At 41.8% G+C, this 23,361-nt stretch overlaps 1 protein-coding gene across 9 annotated transcripts in view; it reads right to left on the reverse strand.

The window, feature by feature from the left end:
* The window catches only part of IFT80 (intraflagellar transport 80), a 150,868-nt gene that overhangs the window by 73,377 nt on the left and 54,130 nt on the right, over positions 1-23,361 (reverse strand). For all 9 annotated transcript variants that reach the window (XM_025215145.1, XM_025215179.1, XM_025215168.1 and 6 more), the window contains 2 exons: positions 20,437-20,505; positions 2,209-2,318 (listed from right to left, as the gene is read on the reverse strand). In XM_025215145.1, the coding sequence (XP_025070930.1) occupies positions 2,209-2,318; positions 20,437-20,505 (179 nt within the window). The remainder of the gene's footprint in view (positions 1-2,208; positions 2,319-20,436; positions 20,506-23,361) is intronic.

Below are 23,361 nucleotides of genomic sequence, written 5' to 3' on the forward strand. Positions count from 1 at the left end.
CCCTCCCACTGCACCCATGCATCCCAGATCAGTACCTGACGCAGGTGCAGGCTGGAACTGCTGCCCAGCCGAGTGGTGCTTGGGGCCCAGGGCTGAAATGCGCAGCTGCAGGCTCCCAGCTGGGAGCAGGATGGGGCCACGGGTGTCTCATCAGGGGAGGGGGAAGGCCGGTTCCCCGCTACCGCACATACTCCCAGGGGACAGGGGAGACCCACTCCCCCAGATCTGTACTCAGGGCAGGCACAGGCTCCTGCCTTGCTTCCCTCCCCTGGAGCCTCCCGAGCCAGCAGGCAGGACCCAGAGCAGCTGGGAACAGTGGGGGTCACGCAGGGATTCCTCGCCGGTGTGAGCTGCTTCCCCCCCCCCGGGTGACATGCCTCCAGTGCCTGCCACTGCTTTGGGGGGTGCAACCCCGCACCGCTGCCCTCACTGCAGCCTGGTGTGCAAGAGGGGAGTCACTGGGGCAGCAGGGGAGCAAGGAGCAGTGAGGAGGTTTTCTGCATGGTTCCTCCACTCCCAGCCATGCCAGATCACACAGGGGAAAGCAAGGCAGCAGGGAACAGCAGGCCCCCCTGTTCGCTGCTGTTCCCTGCTGCCCTGCTCTCCACCCCCACTCTGTGACTCGGCAAAGCAGGGAGCAGAGGAGTCATGCAGAAAACCTCCTCACTGCTTTTCATTCCCCTGCTGCCCCAGTGACACTCCTCCCGTGTGCTAGGCTGCAGCAAGGGCAGCGGCACAGGGCTGCACCCCCCCCAAAGCAGCAGCAGGTGCTGGAGGCGCATCACCAGGGCAGCAAGGGTGCAGCTCGCACCGGTGAGGAATCCTCACACAGCCCCGCTGTCCCCAGCCATGACAGGTCACACCTCTCGGCTCTGGAGGTCCCAGGGGAGGAAAGTAGGGTGGGACCTTGAGCCCACAGCCTGTGCCCCACAGGAATGTGCATGGCAGTGGAGAACCGGTCACCCCCCACGGCCCCGTCCTGCTCCTGGCTGGGGCCCTGCAGCTGCGCATTGCAGCCCCAGGTCCCAAACCCCACCCAGCTGGGCAGCAGCCCCAGCCCTGACCAGCTCCCTCCATACTGGGGCCTCAATCCTCCTTTTGCCCCACACTTACCTACTGGAGCTGCTCTGCACGCTGCCTGGGGCCCCATGCATATCTATGCATATGGCGCCCCCTGTCTTTCTGCCTTCCTTCCACTTCCTTCCAGCTCCCTGCAGGCTGGAACTCTGCCAGCCTGCAGGGAGCTCATTGCAAAACTAACTGCTCTTGTCCTGGGATACTCTCAAAATGCACATGAAGTGCAGGGCAACCTGGTCTGGCTCGACCTCACAGAGGGTAGGGCCATACTAATCATATGTGACAGGTTGAGGGGGCAACAGAGGGATTCTGAGTGAAATGTTTGGGGTCCTATTTGGTGATGCTTGCCAGACATTTAAAGCTGGTAAAGAAATGAGAAACACTGGAAATGGGAAAGGAAGGTGCACGTCAGCTTTGCGAATGAAGAAGTTGAAATGCATTCAATGTAGTGGTTCACTATGACTTGAAAAAAGTTGGCACCGAGGGGGGACCAAACACAATGGGCACTATCATATATCTTATTCAGATAGGTTGCACTAACCTATCCTTGTGGTAGGTTCCCATCAGTATGTTCCTGAGGGGCAGTGGTGCAGTAGCACAGGGAATCTGTTACCCTGCCCAGGCCCTGCCACTGCAGGGAGGCCAGGCAGACCCACCATGAGGCTACTACTTTGGCAGGAAGACCCTGCCTGACCCTTGCGGGGAGCCAGGCATCACCCTGTGATGGTGGGATCCAAGCACAGGAGAAGTCTGAAGCTCTGGCTCCATCCATAACCCCAGCCCCAGCCCCTGGCCCATGGTGGTGAGGGGTAGTCATGGATCTGCAGCTGGGTAGCATCCTCTAGTGGCTCAGCTGTGCCTGCTGCTTCCTGCCCAAGGCTCCTGGCCAGCAGCCTGGGGCCCATACAGCACCAGAAGCATGACAAAAATAGGCCATGGCCAAGGCTGTTCCTGCCAGAGGTCACTAAATGGTAAACAGTAAGCAGTAAATGATATAAATATAATTGTTGTTTAACCATTTGTATCCCTAATTTCATTTCTGTTTGTGCCAAACTGTGTGGCAGTTTATACGTGAATTGTATTTTCCTAGCAACATTTCACTTTATATGTATAATTTAATATTTATGATACCTGTAAAACTTTAGCATTTGGCTGAAGAGGTTTAATAATCAGCTGCTTTCCTGAAGTATAGAGAACCTTTCCTGAATCAGGACTCCATGCTACTGAGTAAACTGGTGTTCCTGTAGAAAGGGAGAAAAAGAATTATACATATAGAATTTACCTAATACACATATACAGAAACTGTTATAGGTCATTTAAAACTGGTAATTAAGCAAAAGATAAATCAGACTTCTAGAATTTTAATATACTGAAGAAAGAAAATATGAAGCTATTTAGCACTGCTTTAGTATATATTTCATAGTTTTAAAAAAATTAAGATCAGTTTTGATAAAAAACAGCACAATTCCTTTTGGTAAATATATCTACTCTTTTGGCAATATGGTGGCTAAAGAAGTGAAGTTGAATCTGGCAGGATGCCTCTTAATAAGACCTTAAGAAACAAACAAGGACCTCAGGAAATAGCATCATCTCTCCACTTTATTCTTCTAACCAGCAGCTCATGTGGGAACTGTGCTTCCCAGAAGGTAGGTGAACTGTCACTGTGGGAAGAGATTATGAATGACTGCTCCCTGGTTGATGTGGAAGGGAGAAAATTCCATCAGGGGGCCATCTGCTTGTCTTCTACACTAACCTAAGCACAGCTCTGGTCCTGTGTACTGGCTCATACTACACTGCACACAACCAGAAGAACAGTGACACTGCAGACTAAGGAAAAGTTTTGTGGACTTGATGGAGTTTGCAGATTCCACACAGACTGTGTCTATACCACAAACACAATGCTCTCAAGGAAAAAAGCTCTTGAAGACTGCTCTGACGCGCCAAACCCAGAAATGTGGTGGTGAAGCTCTCAGGGCACAATCCACCCATTCTCAAGACCTTTGCCACTGGTGTGTTTGAATGCAGCCAAAGACGACTCCCCCAGAACAACTTCACCATTACATTTCCAGATTTGGCACATGTGAGCAAAAGTGGAAATGCATGAGCAGCATGCATTTGAAAGCATGTTTCTCTGAAAGCACAACAGATAAAGGATAGACTTATCCTCTGATTTCTCCTGACTCCCCTCCATATATAGGAATAAAAACATTGGGAGTGAAATCTTAACAAATTGAAGTTAATGGTAAAGTAGATACTTCTGGTAAAGTATCTACTGCTCTAAATGAACTAAGACATTGCCAAGACATATGCCTTGGCATATATACTATGATTTGATACCCTGCTTGATACCACAGCTGGATTATTATCAATTATATGAATTCACTGATGGTGGAAGCCACCAGATTCACAACCTTCTCTTTCTTCTAGTGAAATGTTTTGATTCTTTCTATGCTTCACTTCCTTTCACCTTTGACTTCTAGCCTCCTCTCCTCCATCACAAGGACTGTCCTGCCAGCTTCCAGCTCCCCTGCAACATCTGCTTCATCTGCTCATGACACCGTACTACAGAACATATTTGGCAGAAATCCCATCAGCAGGTTTCACCACTTTACTACTCATTTCTTCTCACCTCATTCAAATCTGTCATGTTTTAGCTAAACAGCTCTATCTTCAATTTAATTGAGTCTCGTGCCCTCAGTCCCAGTCGCCTTTTTGCCATGTGATGCCCTCTTCAAGCCTTCCCCTCTATCTACTTCTCTCTCCTTGAACAAAATGACAGAATTTCTTCAAGAGAAAACTGATAAATTAAATGTGGCCTTTATCCTCCTCTTGGCTGGCATTCAGCTCCCCCTCTCCCTCCCTCTCACCTGTCACAGTTACAGAAATTTCTCATCTGGTCTCCTCCTCTAACCTTCACTGGCCTCACTGATCACATCCCAACTCATCTCTTGACCTCCCTCACATCCACTCTAATCCACCCTCACTCTGTCTAACTTCATTTGCCTCTGGCTCTGTCTCCTCACAATACAAACATGATTTTATTTTTCCCATCTTAGAAAAAACTATTGACACCACTTGCCTCTATAATCATTGCCTAATCTCTGCAAACGCTCTCCAGAATTCCTCTCCTACAATTCCAGCACAAACTCAGGCCAAGCTAGCACCCAACCAAAGGCATTCAAACAGTTCTTGACACACTCTCCATTGACTACTTAGCAAAAGCTCAGAACTATGATTTCATTCTTACTCCCCAGGACTTGTCAATATGCTTCAGCACCATCAATGACGCTCTCCTTGAAGCTTCTGTAGTTCTGTCCTCTCCAGAGTCTCTTCCAACATCTCCAATCACCCCTGCACAGGAACCTACCCATTTTGCCTCACCTTTTCTGTGAGGTTTCTACAAGGCTCTGTCCTGGGTCCCCTTCTGTCCTTCCTCTACACTTTACCTCCGGTAATCTCACCTGCAAACACAAATTTAACTCCCAGCTCTACATGGACCACAGGCAGCCTATTCCAGACCGCTCTCTCTCCAAACTAATAAGTCAGTCAAGTGTCTCTGACATTTTTGGGGATGTTTATCATCATCTCAGGCTTAATATGGCTATCACAGAGGAAACCTTACTCACCAAACCTCATCTCAGGCTTAACATGGCTATCACAGAGGAAATCTTACTCACCAAACCTTCCCTGCCCTGCTATTTCCTTTCTCAATCAAAATATCACCATGATGTCTGTCACTCAAGCTTGTATACTAGACATCACATTTGACTCTAATATCTCTCTAGGTCCTTAAATATGCCTCAGCACTGCACATTCCTTCTGTGTACTATATTCCTTCTGCATTCCTTGCAAAGAGAAACAGGCCACTCTAGATCAGTGTTTCTCATCCCCTGGGCTGTGACCCAAAAGTGGGTCGCAAGAATGTAAGAAAGGCTTGCAAACAAACCTTAAAAATGGATTTGCCTTCAAAGGAGAAAAATGTAGGAAACCATGGGTTTTCCCTTGCAGACTGGAAGAGTTCCAGCCTGCAAGGGGCTGCTTGGGGTCCCCTATACCCCACACCTCCTGCCCCACACACTGGGGGGTTGGGGCAGGAGGTCAGGAGTGAGGGGCATCTGAAGGGCCAGCGGGCTGTTTCCTACTTAAATTATTTACCGGGTCAGGACTGTCCATTAATGTTTACAAATGGGTCCTGATACAAAAAAGGTTGGGAACCACTGCTCTGGATAACATGATGCTTAAAAAGACAATGGTCTGCTTATACTAGCAGTCTTGTCATTTCTACCATGACTAGTATTGTAAAACTGGAAAAGTCTTAATGAAAATTGTAAGGAAAAAAATAAAAGGGAAACATTTCAAAGCATCTAAATGACACAGAACCTTAACTCCAGTTTCCAACAGTCATTCATGCACTGTCTTTCAAGAGGTGGTATTTCAGCTGGTAAGCGATTATACTGCTTTTGAAAAATGTTAAAAACATTAAAAACGTACTAATATTTAGGATCTTCCTCTTTAACATCCTAACATCAAGCAGCCCCTTCATTTCTTTCTCTCTCTACAAAGAGTTACCTTCAACCAGGACACACCTATCAGTTCCCCTTTCAAATATCTAAGCTCTGAAAATGTGATCCCGTATACTTCTCTATTTCATACACTTACCTGTAAAAAGACAAGGGTTTTATTTTTCTTGGAACAGCAGAGTGACATATTTTGAGATATTTTACTTCATTTTTTATTTATAAATATGGTAATTTACTATGAAATAATTCACACTGCCAGACAGCACATATTAGTTAAATTTGGCACTTCTTACTCTCCTAGTGGCAGCAATTCAGGTTGAAAAAATGACATCAGTAGCGACACTGAAGTATGGGAATTCAAAGCAAACTAGTTTTTATCCTACTTTACTGCTGGTTTAGCAATCATAAGGACTGTTATATTTAAACCAAATGTTTAACCTGTTTGTAATGGCTGACTAGTTACAACAATTTCCATGGTTTAACAGCAGGAGCACAGTTAACTCATTTCCTTCTGTACTTACTGGGAACTTGGTTGTGAAGGGAAGCCAAGAGATCTAAGCATATAGTATTGTTAAGGAAAGGCAGCTGCACTAGCATAGGCAAATTTCAGTTAAATGTGCTGGTGACAAAGTGGCAGGAAAAGAGACACATTGAGGTAAAAGAAGGGGAGAAGGAAGAAATGTCCAGTTGCCCCCTACCCCGTACCACACGTCCCCCTTACCCTTGCCTCCAACCTGTGCCTGTGCCAGCCCCTCTGCTGCCTGGTCCACCCCAGTGCCCACCCCCCTGACACCTAGCCCTCCCACTCTGTGCTCCTCCCATCACCTGCACCCACCCACCATCTACCTTCTGCAGTACCTCTGGCTTTGGGACAGCTGGTGGCAGTGGCCTCAGCCCTGGCCTGGCCCAGTCTAGCCAGGCAGAAGCAGCCAGATCCAAGTTGGGAGGGGGCTAGAGCCAAAGCTGAAAACAACAGCTGGGGTTGGAGGCTGCACAGTCTCCCTCATGCTCCTCAAAAGCAACACGCTGGAGTTCTCCCTCATGACTCCCCTCCACTGCAGTTTCCCCCATGCTTCCCCTAACACAAGCCTCCTTCCCAGTTGCATGAGCCACCCCAGGATGAGGCAGGCAGTGTCTCCATCTGATTTTTGCCCAGGGCCAAAGCCAGAGCTGAGCCACTGCATGCCGTGGGCCGGTATCTGAATTTAAGATGAAGCTTCACTTTCCTATGCCTGCCCATCTTGGATTCAAGTCAGTTTGGCAGTATAAAGGTTGCTTAATCAAGAAATATAAAATTTGTTACTTTCACACACATTAGAAACAGAGAATACAAATGTCACTTTGAAAGTCGTGTAAGTCCTGTCATCTGGCCAATTAACATCTAGATATGCTTGCTATTAAGATGCTAAAAGATATGCTTTATCTTTTATCTTATTTCAAGTGTCTCGTCCATGCTGTTTAAATCATATACACAGTTTTGTAGATAAGATGATTTGATTGAACATGTTTTCTGATTATAAGAAATATCACAAATGTATATGCAGGATCTCAAACTTCTATAAATTCAGGGCCTGTTCAACATTTTCAGTCATAATACTTACTACCATGAGAAGTCTTGCAGGCTTTAGTGGAACTGCTCTAAGTAATAAGCACTATTATCAGTACTGTTTTTGGGATCAGAGCCCCAAATGGTATTGAACTAGAGACTGAAAACAGAAGAACTGTTATTCATATAGTTCCATATTAAGAACACTTTCCATTGCTATACAGTTTTTCAGTTACAAGTAATGGTCACAAACTCTTTTGACACATTAACTGTTATACATTAGCAATTGATAATTAGGTCACTCAATTACAGAGGTCAAAATCTGAAGGAAGGATGGAAGTGAAATCTATAGAGACATTTCTTCCAAATAGCTGCATGTCTCAAATTATACAGTACAATTACCAGTACCCCCCTCAAAAATGAACAGTTGCCACTTTGGGCTATCTTTAAGATTAAAAAAAAATTATATTGTGCTTTAATGGAAAGAAACATATCCTAGATCATTTCTACTTTATAAACCGAATAAGGCAATTTAAAAATGTTCCTCATCAACAAACCAAAAGGGTCAAATCTTGAGCTCAGCGTATTGTTCAAATAATTGGGCTGTACAACAGAGAAATCCAAGGGATTTATACAAGGAATATGCATAGTTTATAAAGCAAATCTTCTCCTTTCCCATCTCCTCAATATATACTTTGTTAACTCAGATCCACTTAGTCCAGTAGCGCTGTGACAGCTCAGCTAATTCTGTGGTTGTCTGTCAGAAGGGAGATGGAATTTGCAGCCTGAAGTGCAGTTCTGGTTTGAAGAGTGAGTTACACATTACAATAATATGCACTATAATTAAACTGTATATACATTGTAATTGTAACATAATCAAACTGCAGTTCTTCTTTCCAGTATGTAATTACCACTAATTCAAATGACCAGGAAGGTAAACTACATGACTGATTTACTCATTATCATCTCTCCATGCTTTTCTTAATACATGTATTATTGGAATCTAGATATATCAACTACATTGTATATTCACTGTAATTATTCTTAGACATGTAGTGAATATTCTAGTTAGAGGATTTAGTGGTAATTATAGCGATCTAAAAATATAACCACAGTGAAATGCACTTGTAATTACAATAGCTGTTTTATAGAATGTAACTAAAGTATTTGTAAAAAAAGTGATGTGTGATTCCATATCTGCTACTTTAAAGATTCAGCACATTCAGCTCACAATAGAGAGACTATAACCCCCCAACTTCTAGCCCCATAAACCCAGCCTGAGCTCTGTTAGTAAAGCCAAGTTGTTTTCTTTGTGCGTATCATCTAGAATAATAAGGGTTCTGATGAGAGCTAATATCCTCCCTCACTGATACTCATGCAGCACTATCACTTTTACTGAGTTTCCACAGGTAATTTACCAGATAATCATGTGGATGCTGTGCAAGAAGGAACGGAATCTGTTTTTTTTAGTTATACTGGTTATGCAATGCTAGCAGGGGTAAAACACAGTCAAAATTTATTTATTTGTCTCTAAAAGGATAAGATGAGTTTTGTGTACACACCAGGAGCACATCTCTTAAGGAAGAAGTCATCTTTACCAAGCTGTATTAAGAAGTGCAAATGCACTTTGCAATCCAAGAAATGTCACACAAAGGGTATCTCAGCATTGCCTGAAATAACAGGTACATCAGTGTTTCTCTGTGATTTCAGTGGAATACAAGATCGTAGGGGTCCCTCAAAGTGTCATCTGTGGGCCACCTGCAATCTGTAGGCACTGGCGGATTCAGTATTGACTGACAAACCTTAGCAACTATCCTATAATTCTCCTTATTATTATTGCACATGTATAAGGTATATCTCTTGAATATAAAAGCATTACACTACAAAATAATTGTTACGCAGCCCTCAGTATGGGTGCATTAAGCGGTCCTCCATGAACAAAAATTTGGGGAATCACTGTTCTAGCAAAAATGCTAGAATGTATGATGTGCAAGAAAACCACTAAAAATTACAAGTAGTCTTAATTACAGAAATCACCATAAGTAGTGCCTCAAACAACACCCAGAATATCCTATTCCCCCAGCATACTTTTTTTGTTTAGTTCCTAGGACAGAGTGATCAAAAGTAAGAAATAAGTGATATTTTAATGACAAACATTTAATAAACATTTAAAGTTTAACATCTAGAAAGGGATCAAAGAAATGGATCAAAATGATTTAAGCAATGGTAATTCTACCATTTCTTAATAAAATAAGATGAAAGGCAAAAACACAAACAGAATATATGTTTATCACTTAAAAGTTTTGACTAACACAGAGTCAGTTCTGTTTCCAGTCAAGTCAGTAGGAACAGTTCTCAGTCTAGTTGTAATAGTTTATGGGGATTTGATCCTGTAAACTGAAAATTGAAGGAGCTTACATGTGAAAGGTATTATGCAATTAACTAGTTAAATCGCATAACTACCTTGAAACCAGTTACGCATGTAAAGTATCAATCACACTATAAAAAGCTCCAACCAGCTATAAAGTTAGACCTTGAAAACACGTACTAACTTTACAGCTGGTTGTATCGCGTTTTTATTTGCACGTGTAGCAAAGTCTCCCCTGGGGCTGGGAGCCACATCAGCTGAACGGTGCACCATGTCCAGCTGGGGCTGGGAGTCCCACAACTGAGGCCCCAGCAGCTGCCAACTCTGGGTCCCAGGAGGAACAAGATTCCCGCAGCTGCAGATGCTGGGTCCCAATTGGGCCCTGGCAGCAGTAAGGTACACCTGAAATCTCCCAGCCTCAGGCGTGCATAGAACCCTTGGAGCTGGGAGATTACAGTTGATACGGTCTCCCAGCCTGGGGGGTTTCGCACACCTGAGGCTGGGAGATCACAACAGCTGCAATCTACCAGCCCCAAGGGTTTCATGCATCCCCAAGGCTAGGAAAACATGATACATGGGATCTCTCAGCCTCAGGAGTTTCATACATCCTGAGGCTGGAGATCACAGCAGCTTCAATCTCCTAGCCTCAGGTGTGCGTAGGACACCCCCACAGTAGGGAATCCCTCAACTGAGGGGGTTCCCAGCCACAGGAGATCATGGGATCAGGCTCCCTCTGCACCAGCAATTAGGTATGATAGGATCTAATGCACAATCCCACAATCATGCCTCCTGCCATGCACATGTGGTATGGCAGGAGAGAGAACTGTATGGATCGTGCATTAGATCCCATTGCACCTTTACCTGCATGTGTAGAGGAGGCCTAAGACTCTCAGTGCTATATCATAAATACAAATTAAAATTAAAAGCAATCATAATACAATCTTCAATAAGGCCCAATTCTGTCCTTGTATACACTAGCAACTCTCAATGAAGCCAATGAAAGTTGAACAAGCACGTCTTGTTAGAGCAGAATTTAGCTTTTGCTTCATGAGTTTGGTGCACTAAATAGTATAACTTGAACATCTACAATTAAACACAAAAAATTGCCATATGGTATTTTTTTTTCATGTCACTGAGAACTAGTGAATGGTGCATATTTCAAAATGGTTTATAAAAAAAATAAATGTCAAAGGGTATAGTTTGTTGGTTTATGTTACATTTTAGTTCGTAAATGTGAAAAACACATTATATTTGAGCTATGAACTTCCTTAAAACAATTGAAATACATTTTTGCCTCTTCTCCTGTGGTTAAAAATGCCTTCAACAGGTTGAAAGAATTTAGATAATTTGTTTTAGAAAGAGATAAGGGTCTGACATTTAACCCAACCCCAGGTGCATGTGGTTTCTTAAAAAATGTCAAAAGGTCACATGATCTCAGTGTACAGAGTCTGAAAAACAAAATCTAGTTGGGTATTTTAACGGAACATCTCTCCAAGAAATTAAAATATAAAACAGCACTATTTTAGTAATTTTAGAAGGAAATATTAAATACTTTAAGAAAAATAATTTTATCTTTTCACAGCAGCACATTTAATTATGTGGTTTTAAAGAAATTAAAAATAATAATAACCAAAGGCTATACTACAGTTCAAAGGTTGGTATACAAAGCCAAGCTCAAAAAATAGGTCTGTATGGACCCAATTCATCTTAAGTATTTAAGCATATGAGCAATTTGACTTCAGTGGGACTACTCACATGCATTAAATTAGGTATGTGGTTAATGTATCCTGCTGAGCTGGGGACTTTAAGAGTTTAAAAGTGCAAGAGAGCTGATTTTTTTGTTATATAAGAACGTATCAGAATATATTAAAAACTTAACTGCAGTTGAATATTAAGCTTTTGTCTTCTGCCTTATATTTCACATGTGCCTAATTTGCATATACTCAAGGACAAAACATAGCTCAGTCATTAAATTACACTAACATTGCATTTGTGTGCGTCTCCTTTTTGAGAACATTTAACTGAAAGAAATATAGTGGTTTGTGGAGTGCTGGAGGGAAGGCTTTTAAACCCCTAAAAACTTAGGTTAAAAGAACGAGTTATCTGCATTCTGTTCTCTGAATGAGATATTCATTTTAAAATTACACTTTGAAATTTATTAAACTCCTGGAGAGCAATATAATAATGTTGTATGCAAAGTGTATTTTTATTCTTGTCTAATCTAAATGAAGTTTTTTCCAAAAATAGTTTAAATACACATTAAGAGCTATGTCCCATTCCAGTAGTCTCTCTATTTCTCTCTGCTTCCTTCCATACCAAGAATACCACCTCTGTCTTTAAGAACAGCACCCTAGATCCATTGGTCCCTCACCAAGCAGCGTCTTTTCCTTGCCTTCTTCACTGGGGCCTGGAGATGGTAACAGTAGCTGTTACAAGTTATCTTCTACAAAACTGTCAGCCCCCAAACCCTGGCTAAAAGGATCCAGTCCCCAGCATCGTGGGCTGTAGCTGGGAAGTGAGTATACCGAAGTAAAAAAAGTGGTAAACAATTAATATATTGTGGCATTTATTTGGAGGAACACTAAAGCTGCAGCATAGTGGGGGTTAAAAACCAAGCAAGGCACAATTTCAACAACATGATGATAATCATTAACGACTTGCAACTCAATTAATGTTTAGAACTTGGTCTCCACCTGAGACTACTGAATTTCTGGACACCCCTGCAAGGCCCACTTCTTTTCCTTCGTTTTTGAGAATGAAGATTACTAGGAAAGATGAAAGGAGATTTTTAAGGGAAAAGGGACTGCTTACTCCTATTAACAGGTTCAAAAGATAGGAGGACCCATAATGTATAAGTTCTGATTTCTAATATATAAATAATCAGGATGTACTGCTCAGGATGGCATATTTTCATCTAATATACACAAAAATAAATGAGATAAATGTACCATGATTTTAAATATTTTGGAGAGACTTATGAAGTAATAAAATGCATCAGTTTTTAATTCAATGTTATACAATAAACTCTTCTTTCTCTTCATGGTCAAATTACTATATTTGCAGAAGCTCTGATAAAAATATTGAAAGAATATTTTTATACTGAGAAGCATATTTGTTTTAAATTGTGATATCATTTAAAAATAACAGACCTGTTTTTCTTCAACTCTATCAACATTGTTTGTTTTGAGGAACAGACTATGCATAAAACACTTCAGTGTAAAAAGTAAATGTTTCACATAGTTCTGAGCATCTGAAAACCAGAGGCTGAAACAGAAACTATTTTGCAACCCTAATACAGTGATTGGTACCAGACACTCATTATAATATAATGACAAATAAATGCACACACCATTATGTTGGTGGTGTTTAAAATAAAATACTGTATTTACTGAAATCCAACACAAGGTTCCCCCCACAACTAGCATGGTGGGTAAAAAGCTGCATCTTGGTTTTAAGTACTAGTCTGGGGCAGGGGGAAGCTCAACTCAAGCTTTGGCCCTGGGCTTGGGGCTGAAGCCAGAGCTGAACCACTACCTGTTGCATGCTGGGATAGCTTATTTAATGGGGGAGATGGAACACTGCTGGGGGGAGGTCAGGGAAGACCATGGGATGAGGGATGGCAGGAAAACCTGCAGCTTGTCCATTCCCCCCGCCATGTCTGTGCCTACCCTATACTCTATGCTTCCCTCCCCCAGCTCCCTCCTGCAGCCTCCCCCCCGCCACTTCCCTCTCACCCAGCTGCCCTTTTTCCCCCAACCCTTATCTTCTGCTTCATTCCAATACCTCCAACCCCAACCCAGCTCTACTGGGAGCTACCATCTTCTCCCTGGACATGCTGACTGCAACGGAGAACAAGGGGTGGGGGAAGCAGGCTGCAGGGTGGACCAGACACAAACATGGTGGGGGGGAGGATGGACAGTGGGAGGCAGGTGTGTATTTGGCAGGAGTGTGCATGGCAGCAGGTAGGCAGCAGGGGGGACAGGCATGGAGGAACAAAATACAGGGGAGCAAGGGGCACAGGTCTGGCTGCTCACCACTGCTTTTCCCAGCACAGCAGTGATGGGCATGAATTTTAAACAACCTTCCATTAATTACATTCTATATATGGAAAATCATAACAATTTCTAAATTTTCCATATATATAATTTAATTATTGTGGGGGGAGGGAGGTGGTAATCTTAAATTCCAAGTTGTCTTGGATTTTAGTTTTAGGTAAATACAGTACCACCAGTAGGTGCTGCAGTAGAAGAAAAGAAATATTTATTTATTAGTTCTATATGCCTTCCCCAAAATGCTGAGGAAGACTTTCAACTATATGAATAAGAAAATTCTAATATTATAAAAGCCTTTGTCTGTCTGTCAGTGTCTGTCCGTAACGCTTTATTCACACACTGATTGGTTGTCTAAAACACCAACAGTGTTCTGGACAGGAGGCTGCGGTGACAGCTACCATAACAGCAGGGATGGGGGTATTCCCTGCAGGCAGCAGAGACAGAGCGGCCTTGCATGGGGCGGTACGCGGGGGGAGGAGGGAGGAGGGACCGCACAGGGCCAGAGGCAGAGTGGCGGCAGTGCAGGGCATTGGGTGACAATGCTCCATCCCCACCCACCCTCCCACGTCATTCTTGACAAACAATTGGCTAGTAATTCATAAAAACAATAAAATATTAAAATAACAATTTATAACAAACAAATTCCCTTACCAAATAATCCCTAAATTCAAGAGGAGTCCAGCCACCCCATGCACTCCTGCTCCCCTGCCTCTGTAGAAGAGAGTTATTGTGTGAGTTGATGTGCAATTACTTTCATTTTCTGTGACTTCAGTTTCAAAGCTCAGAGTTCTTCCCCACTACCCTAAATAATTAATTTAGCTTAGCATAGCTGATTGATGAGAATGAGTTTGTGAAATTTTAATGTGTGAAAGTAGAATATTAAGAGTATGAATACATGTACGTTTGGAGCTATTTCTAATGGGAAACATTCCAGAAGGGCAACAACTGTTATGTAGGGACAAGCTGAGAATGATATAAATGTAGCAAAACTGCTCTAACTTTAATCCTGGATAAAACCGTGTTAAAACTGACTGGTTTTGCTACGTTATATCATTCCCAGCTTCTCAATTTGAAACATGTCCTTTTCAAAATGGCTCCAAAAGTACACATGTCCATATTCTAAAGCAGTTGTTTTCAGCATTTTTTCATTTGTGGACCCCTACCAAATTTTGAATGGAGGTTCAGACTCCTTTGAATGGTTAAGTGTGGGCATTCATAGTTTTGATTGATCATAATCATCTTTCATGGACCTCTTAGACAGTCTGCAGACCCCTATCAGTCCATGGACAGGTTGAAAACCACTGCTCTAAGGCAAATGTTTCTACTGGAAGACAAGAGTTATTCTGAAAGTGTGTTTTATTCCGAAGAGACGATAAACAAAAGACAAAATAGTTGTGTGTGTGTGTGTGTGTGTGTGTGTGCGCGCGCGCGCGTGCGTGTGTGTGTGTGCGTGTGTGTAAATAAAAGAGTTCTCTCCTTTTTTTGGAAAGTGATGAGGTCTAATTTTTAACTGGAAAATTTATATATCAACAATATATATATGAGTTTTACATGTCCCAGACTACTCTCAATGTGCACTATCCTTTTTTTGATATTTAAAGTTTCTCAACACAAGTCTGAAATAGTCAGTCCTTAAAGGAAGTTAAAGCAATCTTTAGACAAGATAGGGAAAAAAGAGGTACTGCATGTTTGCTACATTTCAAACTTTCTCCTTTTTGTGTTGTTGTTTTGTTTCTCAATTTGACAGTTTAACCCACATTTTAAAAACTGCCTTCTCATATCTGGCTTTATTGGACTATGTATCCAGAACTCCTATTCACTCCACTGAGCCAGGCTACATTAAGTCATCTATTTTCTAACTGCTCTACAACTGCCTTCGAAAGAAGCATCTTCTATGTCTTTATTGAATTAGTAACAATGAAGCACTCTTATGTTCCTGATGTGACACCAGCAGATCAGACATGTAAACAAAAATATTTCCCACAACATGAACATGGCGATGGCTTGATAAGCCAAGAATATAAAAATACTCCAGCAAAATATTCCAGACCTAAGCATGATGCCTGCATACTTAAAATATCATCACTCAGTCAGATGTTGAAATCCTAAACATCCAGCTCCAAATAGCTTCTCCGTAAATATGCTCAAATTTTAGTTTTCAGTCACTGAACTATTTTATGGTTCATTACCAGAATTGCAAAATATTTGTAAATGTATCTGTCTACACATGGCAGTAAATTTAAATATATACCCCTTGAAAATGTGGTCAGTACACGAACTTCCCTAGTTTTCAGTATACAAAAGCATAGCCAAAGTATATAAAAAGTAGAGGTGCACCAATATATCGGTGCTATATTGGATCGGCACCAACAAATAGAAAATTAACATTATCAGCTTTTTTTGGCTGGTGTAGCCAATAATGTACTGATCAATATAATATGCCTTCTGGCCGGGGCCTCCATACACTGCATGCATGTGCACGGAGAGCATCGTGCCTTGCAGGTACGTCTTTGGAAAGAAAGGAGTGTGGGGGGAGGGCAGATCAAGACCCCCACAGTGAGGGAAGGAGAGGGGTAGGGGCAGGGGCTAGGGCAGGGCAGTGAATGAGAAGCAGGACGGAGCCACGGGTGGCTCATTTAGGGGATCAGCATCCTGGCACTTAAGAATGGCAGCGGGGACGCTTGAACTAAAGCTCACTGAATTAGCTTTAGTTCAAGCATTACTGCCACCATTTTAAAGTGCCAGGACACTTAACTGGAGTAGAGCCGAGCGGGGTGAGGGCAGAGGTGGGCTGCCCACTGTAGGCTTGGGCCTCTTCGCCCTGCTGCCTTTGCCCCAGAAGTTGCATGCTAGCCATGCGCCCCCTGCCTGTCCAGTGGCAGGGGCAGCGTTAAGCTGCCTCTAGCTGCTGGATGGTTAGGGGGCGTGCAGCTAGCGCGTGGCTCCCAGGGCAAAGGCAACCGGGCAAAGAGCCATGAGCCCATAGTGGGCAGCCCGCCTCCATCCTTGTCCCACTTGGTTCCGGTTAAAAAAGTGTCTTGGCGCTTAAAAATGGTGGCAGTAGTGCAAGAGCCCCCACCGCCATTTTTAAGTGCTGGGACACTGATCCCCTGAGCCTGTGGCTCCGTCCCACTCCCTGCCCTGGCCCCAGGGTCCCATTCACCTCCCAGCCCCAGCCCCTCCCTCACTCACCATGGGTGCCCCAATCTGCCCCCCTCATGCCCCTTCCCCTCCACAGACTTACCTGCAGGGCACTGCTCTCCATGCTGCCCGGCTGCATTCCTGTAAATCAGTTATCAGATTGCTATTGACTGATATGCCTGGTGAATAATCTGCTATTAGCCAAGAAAATCTTTATTGGTGCACCTTTATATAAAAGATATAGCAACATTAGGAAATGGTTGATGTGTTCAGAGGTCTATTTCCTTCTCTCCCTCTGCGCCAAAACACCTCTGGTTTCTGAATGGAAAATTGAGACAAGTATTTTTACTTTCAGTCTTCATATACTGAAAGTGTCGTGACCAATAGAGAGAGCTTTAACCCATTTAAAGCACCATAAACAGATCAGTTAGAAAGCCACTTGGATTAATAGTTGAAGAAAAATAGAAGGATAACTTTGCCAGATGATGTTTTGTCAGAAAAATATGATCAGCACAAGCTGCTGATCTAAAAATCACAGTTGTTGCTTCATATTTTTCCTCATATTTATTTTTAACATATTTATCTGATTGGCCTGAAGTTAAGAGTTTAAATATCAGCATGATTACAGGACAGACAACCATGTTTCCTACTGAGAAATTTCATTTGTGTAAAATAACAAATATAACAGTTAAAAATTGAGCTAATCTTAGTAGCCCTTTCTTTTTTAAAAGACCTTTCCCTGTAAATAAAAGATGTAAAAAGTCTTTTTTTTAATGTTTACCATATCATTCTTATATACTAGAGACAACATAGGAAATGGGGGAGTATTAGGATTTTTGTTTGTTTGTTTTATATCAATATTGGACCTGTAATTGTAAGAATAATGAATCCCAAAGTCCAGATTAGATCATAATACTTTTTGTAATATGCTATATTAGGCCCCCTCTACACGTGCAGATCGGATCCAATACATGATACAAAAGGCGATTGGATCCAATACATGATCCATACCACATGTACACGACCGGAGGCACAATTGTGAGATCACACATTAGAACCAATTGCACCTTATTGCTGGTCTAAGAGGAGCCCAATCCTGGACTCCCCCTGCATCTGCAAGAAGCAGGCACATGTGGGGAAGCTCCCTTTGTTGAGGGGGTTCCCAGCCACAGGGGCAATGCATAGCTGGGACCTAGAAACCCTGCAACTTCACATGGCTCTGGCCCCTGGCACTGCCTCACATGTAGCCTGGACACAGAGTTATTCAGTTCACACCCACCCTGAGCCTTGGAGAATCACAGCAGCCATGAACCTCAGGGTTTGGGATCCTGGGAGGCCTGTCAGCTGACTGGCTCATAGCTGCAAAGGAGACCTTGCTACGCGTGGAAATTAAAGCTTGCTAGCAACCACCTATAAAGTTAGTATACATTTTCAAGGTCTAACTTTATCGCTAGCTGGAGCTTTTTATTGTGAGACAGCTACTTTGCCCATGAAGCTGGCCTCAGGGTAATTATGCAATTAACCAGTTAATTGCCCAATACCTGTAATGTGTAGAGGAGGCCTTAAAGACTGATAAAAGACTTAAAGAGTTGGTCTACTTATGTGAGGGCTGAATTTACTTATACAATTCAGCTCTGTATTGATAAATGGCATTCAGCAAAAAGATATCTTTTTTCTTAAGGTCAGCTGTGCACAATTTGGTCACATACTGTAATGATTAGCACAGCTAAGTTGGTAGTCAGGACTTCTGAATTCTATTTTCAGACCTAAAACTGGCTCACAGCGTAATCTCATTGGGCCTCAATCTCTCCTTCTGTATGTCTCATTTCACTGACCCTGTTAAATGTGGCCATGTAATCTTGACTACTTCATAAAGATTTTATTAAGTTTAATCATTTCTGTCTGTAAAGTTCTGAGATCTGTGAATGAATATACAATCAAAGCAAAGTACTAAACACCTTTTAAAAAGTAAATGTTCTGCTCATGGAAAACATTAAACCAAAAGTACCAGAAAGGGAAGTAGGTACAGTACAAGGTTTTGTTTATCATCTTGATAAAAGATTTATGTTGTAGTTCTACGGCATTTTCAGCAGCATTATCTTGTAAACTACAATATAACTGGTATAAATTATTTAGCTTAAAACTGCAAAAATCATAATTGCAACATATAGACTTTCTTTGTCTCCTCCTATTTTGACTTTCTAATAAGCATAACTTGGTTTACTAAAGAAAAAGCTTGATTAAAATACCACAGTAAATTTTCCACTGGAGTTAACCTGCTCCCCAGAATGCCGAATGATCTATGAAGTCTGTTTTTTTCCACTTGGCTGCTAATACTATTCATTTCCTTCCAACAGGTCGCTGTGCACTATAAGGATGTATAACATTACTATAACCCTGACTTTCTGAATTTAACCCATATTTACAATGCTGTTTCAATTTTAATTTTCTTTTTTTAAGACACAAAAACATGAGTACTGAATATAAAAGTTTAGTAAACTATTTTTAGCGACACTAAATTTAATTATGTTTTGGTGCCAATATTTTGGCACAAAGGTTTACACTAAAAAGAAATATCGCTTGGAAGGTGCTAAATGCTAAGGATACAAGCACACTTTCATGGTTTCTGATCTATGATCACATGGCTTACTTTAAGCCATTCAATCGTAGATTGGGTCCAGCTTGTGCACACATTGCTGGTACCCGGAGCCATACCAGAAACCCAATCTAAGTAAGTTGGGGTGTGTGGGGGTGGGAGGATCAGGGGGGTGGTTGGTCTGGTGCAATGTTGTCCACCCAGGGGAGTCAGGCAGCTAAAATAAGCCCAGTCAAGGTGGGGGGGGGGAAGGGGGTTAGGAAGAATGAAGCACTGAGGCTAGGCCAAACAGCTGTGCTTTACCAGCCCCAAGGCAGCGTTCCAAATACGTGCATACATTTGTTAGATTGGGCTAACATGTTCCCAGTCAAACTTAGTTCACCTCTTTACTAGGTAAGATTGGGCTGACCATTTTTTTCCCAATTTAACATTCATGAATGTCTGTACAGAACAGGATTTAGATTGACCTAACCCTAGTTAGGTCTATCTAAGAGTGTAACCTCTGCATGTACCCTAAGTAACAGAGCTTTAGACCACAGCAGGGAAGATTGTGCATTAAACAGCAGAAAAAGCATCATTTTTTTAGATGTGAGACATGAATAAGAAGCAACTTGACTAAAAGATACTAGATGGAAATAATCCCATTATAAAAAGGGACCTTTATAAACTGTAATTTTAGATTGCTTTTTAACTGGTATAGGATCTGTGTATACCTCTACTGATACCTATACTGTCATTTCATATTTAAAATATTGAAACATTTTAATTTTTACAATGACTAATTTTTGAAGATAAACTGCATGAACTTCAATCACTGAAATAATGATACATTTTGAACTGACAACTTTTATAGCTGATACATTTGGCAAAAGGTTCCATATACAAACCTACAGCCAGCAGTAGCCAACCTGAAGCCAAGTCTTCATGTGAAGAGATTTTCAGAGAAGCCTTGCCTTTCACAAAATACAAACAATTTGATCTAGCTCCCACTGAATCAACAAGAACATTCCTTTGAGTTTAATGGAAGTGATATCTTTAATCAAACGATTACTGCCAAATTAGGGGAAAGTACTTGTATTACACAAATATGGTCAAATTTAAAAGTTTTAAGTGTTCTTTACTGAAACTAAACTTACCTTGCTGTACTAATGTGGATCTCAGCATTCCACTTTTAGACCAGATTTTTATTTGTCCATCTTCACCCACTATAAACAACAAAAACATACCATGCAAATTACAAATTAAAATTTTATAGCAGTTTAAAACTTAGTTAGCTTTAGAGTTAAAGTATTTTTATTTAAAACACTGAGTTCCTTGACATTCACATCTTGCCATATAGCATTTTGCAATAAAGCAAACATACAATGTCTCAAGAAAAAAATATATTTAAACTTTTTCTTTTACTAGTATCAGAGCTATTCCTCCACACTCCACATGCACATACTTTATGGTGTTCTTGCCTGACACTATTTCAAGAAAGAGAAAATTCATTACCAACAACTTTCAATTAATTTGATATCTATTCACATCTGGTAACATCAAACTATTGTTCACAGGATCACAGGAAGCTAGGGCTGGAAGGGACCTCACAAGGTCATCTAGGTCCAGGCCCCTACTCAAAACAGGATTACCCCTGTCTAAACCATTCCAGCCAAGTGTCTAACCTGCTCCTGAAACTTCCAAGGATGGATTCTAGTTTCTTTAGGTAGCCTGTTCCAGTGCTTGACCACCCTTCTCAGTGAGAAAGTTCCTTTCAATTCCCAACCTAAATTTCCTCTGCTGCAGTTTAAAGCCATTGCTCCTAGTCTTCTCCCCTACAATCACAGAGAAAAACCGATCTTCCTTCAAGTATTTGAAGACTGTTATCAAATCCTCCCTCAGTCTTTCCTTTTCCTTGCCTCCAAGGCCCCTACATCATTTTTGTTGCCCTGTACTAGACTCCTTCCAAACTGCCCATATCCCTCTTGAAGTATGGGGCCTAAAACTGGACACAGTACTCCAGTGAGGCCTCATTTAGTACTGAATACAGTAAAAGAATCACTTCTTCTGATTTGCAAGTGACATTACTGTTAATACAACACAGGGTACTGATGGCTTTTTCTTGCAACAAGAGCACACTGTTGGGTCATATTTAGCTTATGGTCCACTGTAGATCCCAGGTTCTTCTCTGCAATACTACAGCTTACCCTAGGGGTGGGCAAAATATGGCCCACGGGCCGCATCTAGCCCACAAGGCAATTTTATGCAGCCCACAGGCGCTCACCCCACATGCCTCACACCCACCCTCGTGGACAGAAGTGCCTGGCTCATCCAACACGCAGCTTCCAGGTGGGGCTGCTGCCGCCACTGCTGCAGCTGCTGGGGGACCTCCCCACATCCAACACACAATGTACAAAAGTAAGACTTTATTTTTTAGTTATTATGCAATCATTTCTATATACACTACACAAACACAAATCATGACAAAAAAATTTTTGTAATAAAATTTAAATATGTTATAGTAGGTGTCTGACTTTTAGTATATGATCTGGTTTTTTTCTGGTTCCAAGATGGCAAACATCCCCTCCCAAAAGAAATATCTCCTGGGGGCAAAGGGAGGGATTTCCAGGGCCAAAGGTCAGGGGGCTGGACTTCTGGTCTCAAGATGGCAAACAGGGGGTGGGGCACCTGTCAAGGGGCGGGGCTACCCCTGCAACCCTCAACAGATCACCAAAACTCATTAAGCAGCCCTCCACCCAAAATAAATGCCTGCCCCGACCTAGCCATTCACTTCGCACTGCATTTGCGCATGCAGCTATTCCACCCCAAGTACAGGACTTTGCACTTGTCCCTGTTGAATCTCATCTGATTTGTTACAGATCATTTCTCCAGTTCAGGATCCTTGCCCTGCCCTCCAAAGTGTCCATACTTGGGGTCATCCAGAAATTTGCTAAATGTGCACTCAATGCCATCATCCAAACCATTAATGAGGATCTGAAAAAATACTGGACCCAGGACAGACACCTTGGGAGTCTCACTTGATAACTCCACCCAACTAAACATTGTGCTATTGATGACTACTCGTTGAGTACAATGATCCAACCAGTTATGTATCCATCTTACAGTACTTTTGTCTAGGTTAGATCTCCTTAGCTTGTTAATGATATTGTCATGGCAGACAGTGTCAAAAGCCTTGCTAAAGTCTACTGTACATCACATCTACTGCTCTCCCCTGATCCACAAAGCTTGTCACCTTATTGTTGATTCAAAGAAAACAGGAAGAGGTCTTAAAAATTAAAACTAGATGCTTGCCACTTGATAAATTTAAATGATAAAAGTAGAAATTAAGATGAAATTTAATGATAAAGCAGAAAGGTATTATTTTAGCAAAAATGAAGACGGTGTTCAGAGCGGAATTACACATTACTAAAAATGTTAAAGCAGAAAGACTGAAGCTCCGTGTGTACATGCATGTGCAGTGCAGCTTACCTTCTTGTTTTAAACATGCCATTACATTAAAGATGTATAGAATACTGTTATTCACAAAGTCTCAATGAAAAATAAATATTCAACAGAAATCTAAAGTTACTTCTCCCCTGTGCCAAAGGCTATTGACCTGCCAAATGTCACTTTTCTATGTATAGCAGACTAGATGTGTCAAGAATTTTTTCTTGCAAAAAAAGGTTTTTGTTTTTGGGGAGCAGACTGGGAGTCGGGGAGTGTTTTTTTTAAAAACAAAACAACTTTGTATACAACACTTAAATTGGACTTGTTCAAACGGTCTAAAATAAGAGATTCTATCTGAACAAAGACCAAGGTCTGAAATACTTCAATACCTAAGTTAAGCAATTTCAAATAGTTTTAATATGGAAACACAGTCAAACTTAAGTAAAATACTTACTAATATACAGGGATCCTGGTTTTCCCTGTTTAAAAATAGCAAATTCTCTAATAAAAAACCCCCACACAGATTCTCCGATTTAAACTACCCAAACTCCATGTTTTTCCACAATTAAAATGAAATGCCAGTATACATATAGTTTTCAATTTAACACAATGTTTATTGATATATTTACAATTTT

Source organism: Alligator sinensis, unplaced genomic scaffold (assembly GCF_000455745.1).
Source record: "Alligator sinensis unplaced genomic scaffold, ASM45574v1 scaffold60_1, whole genome shotgun sequence".
Lineage (NCBI taxonomy): Eukaryota > Metazoa > Chordata > Crocodylia > Alligatoridae > Alligator > Alligator sinensis.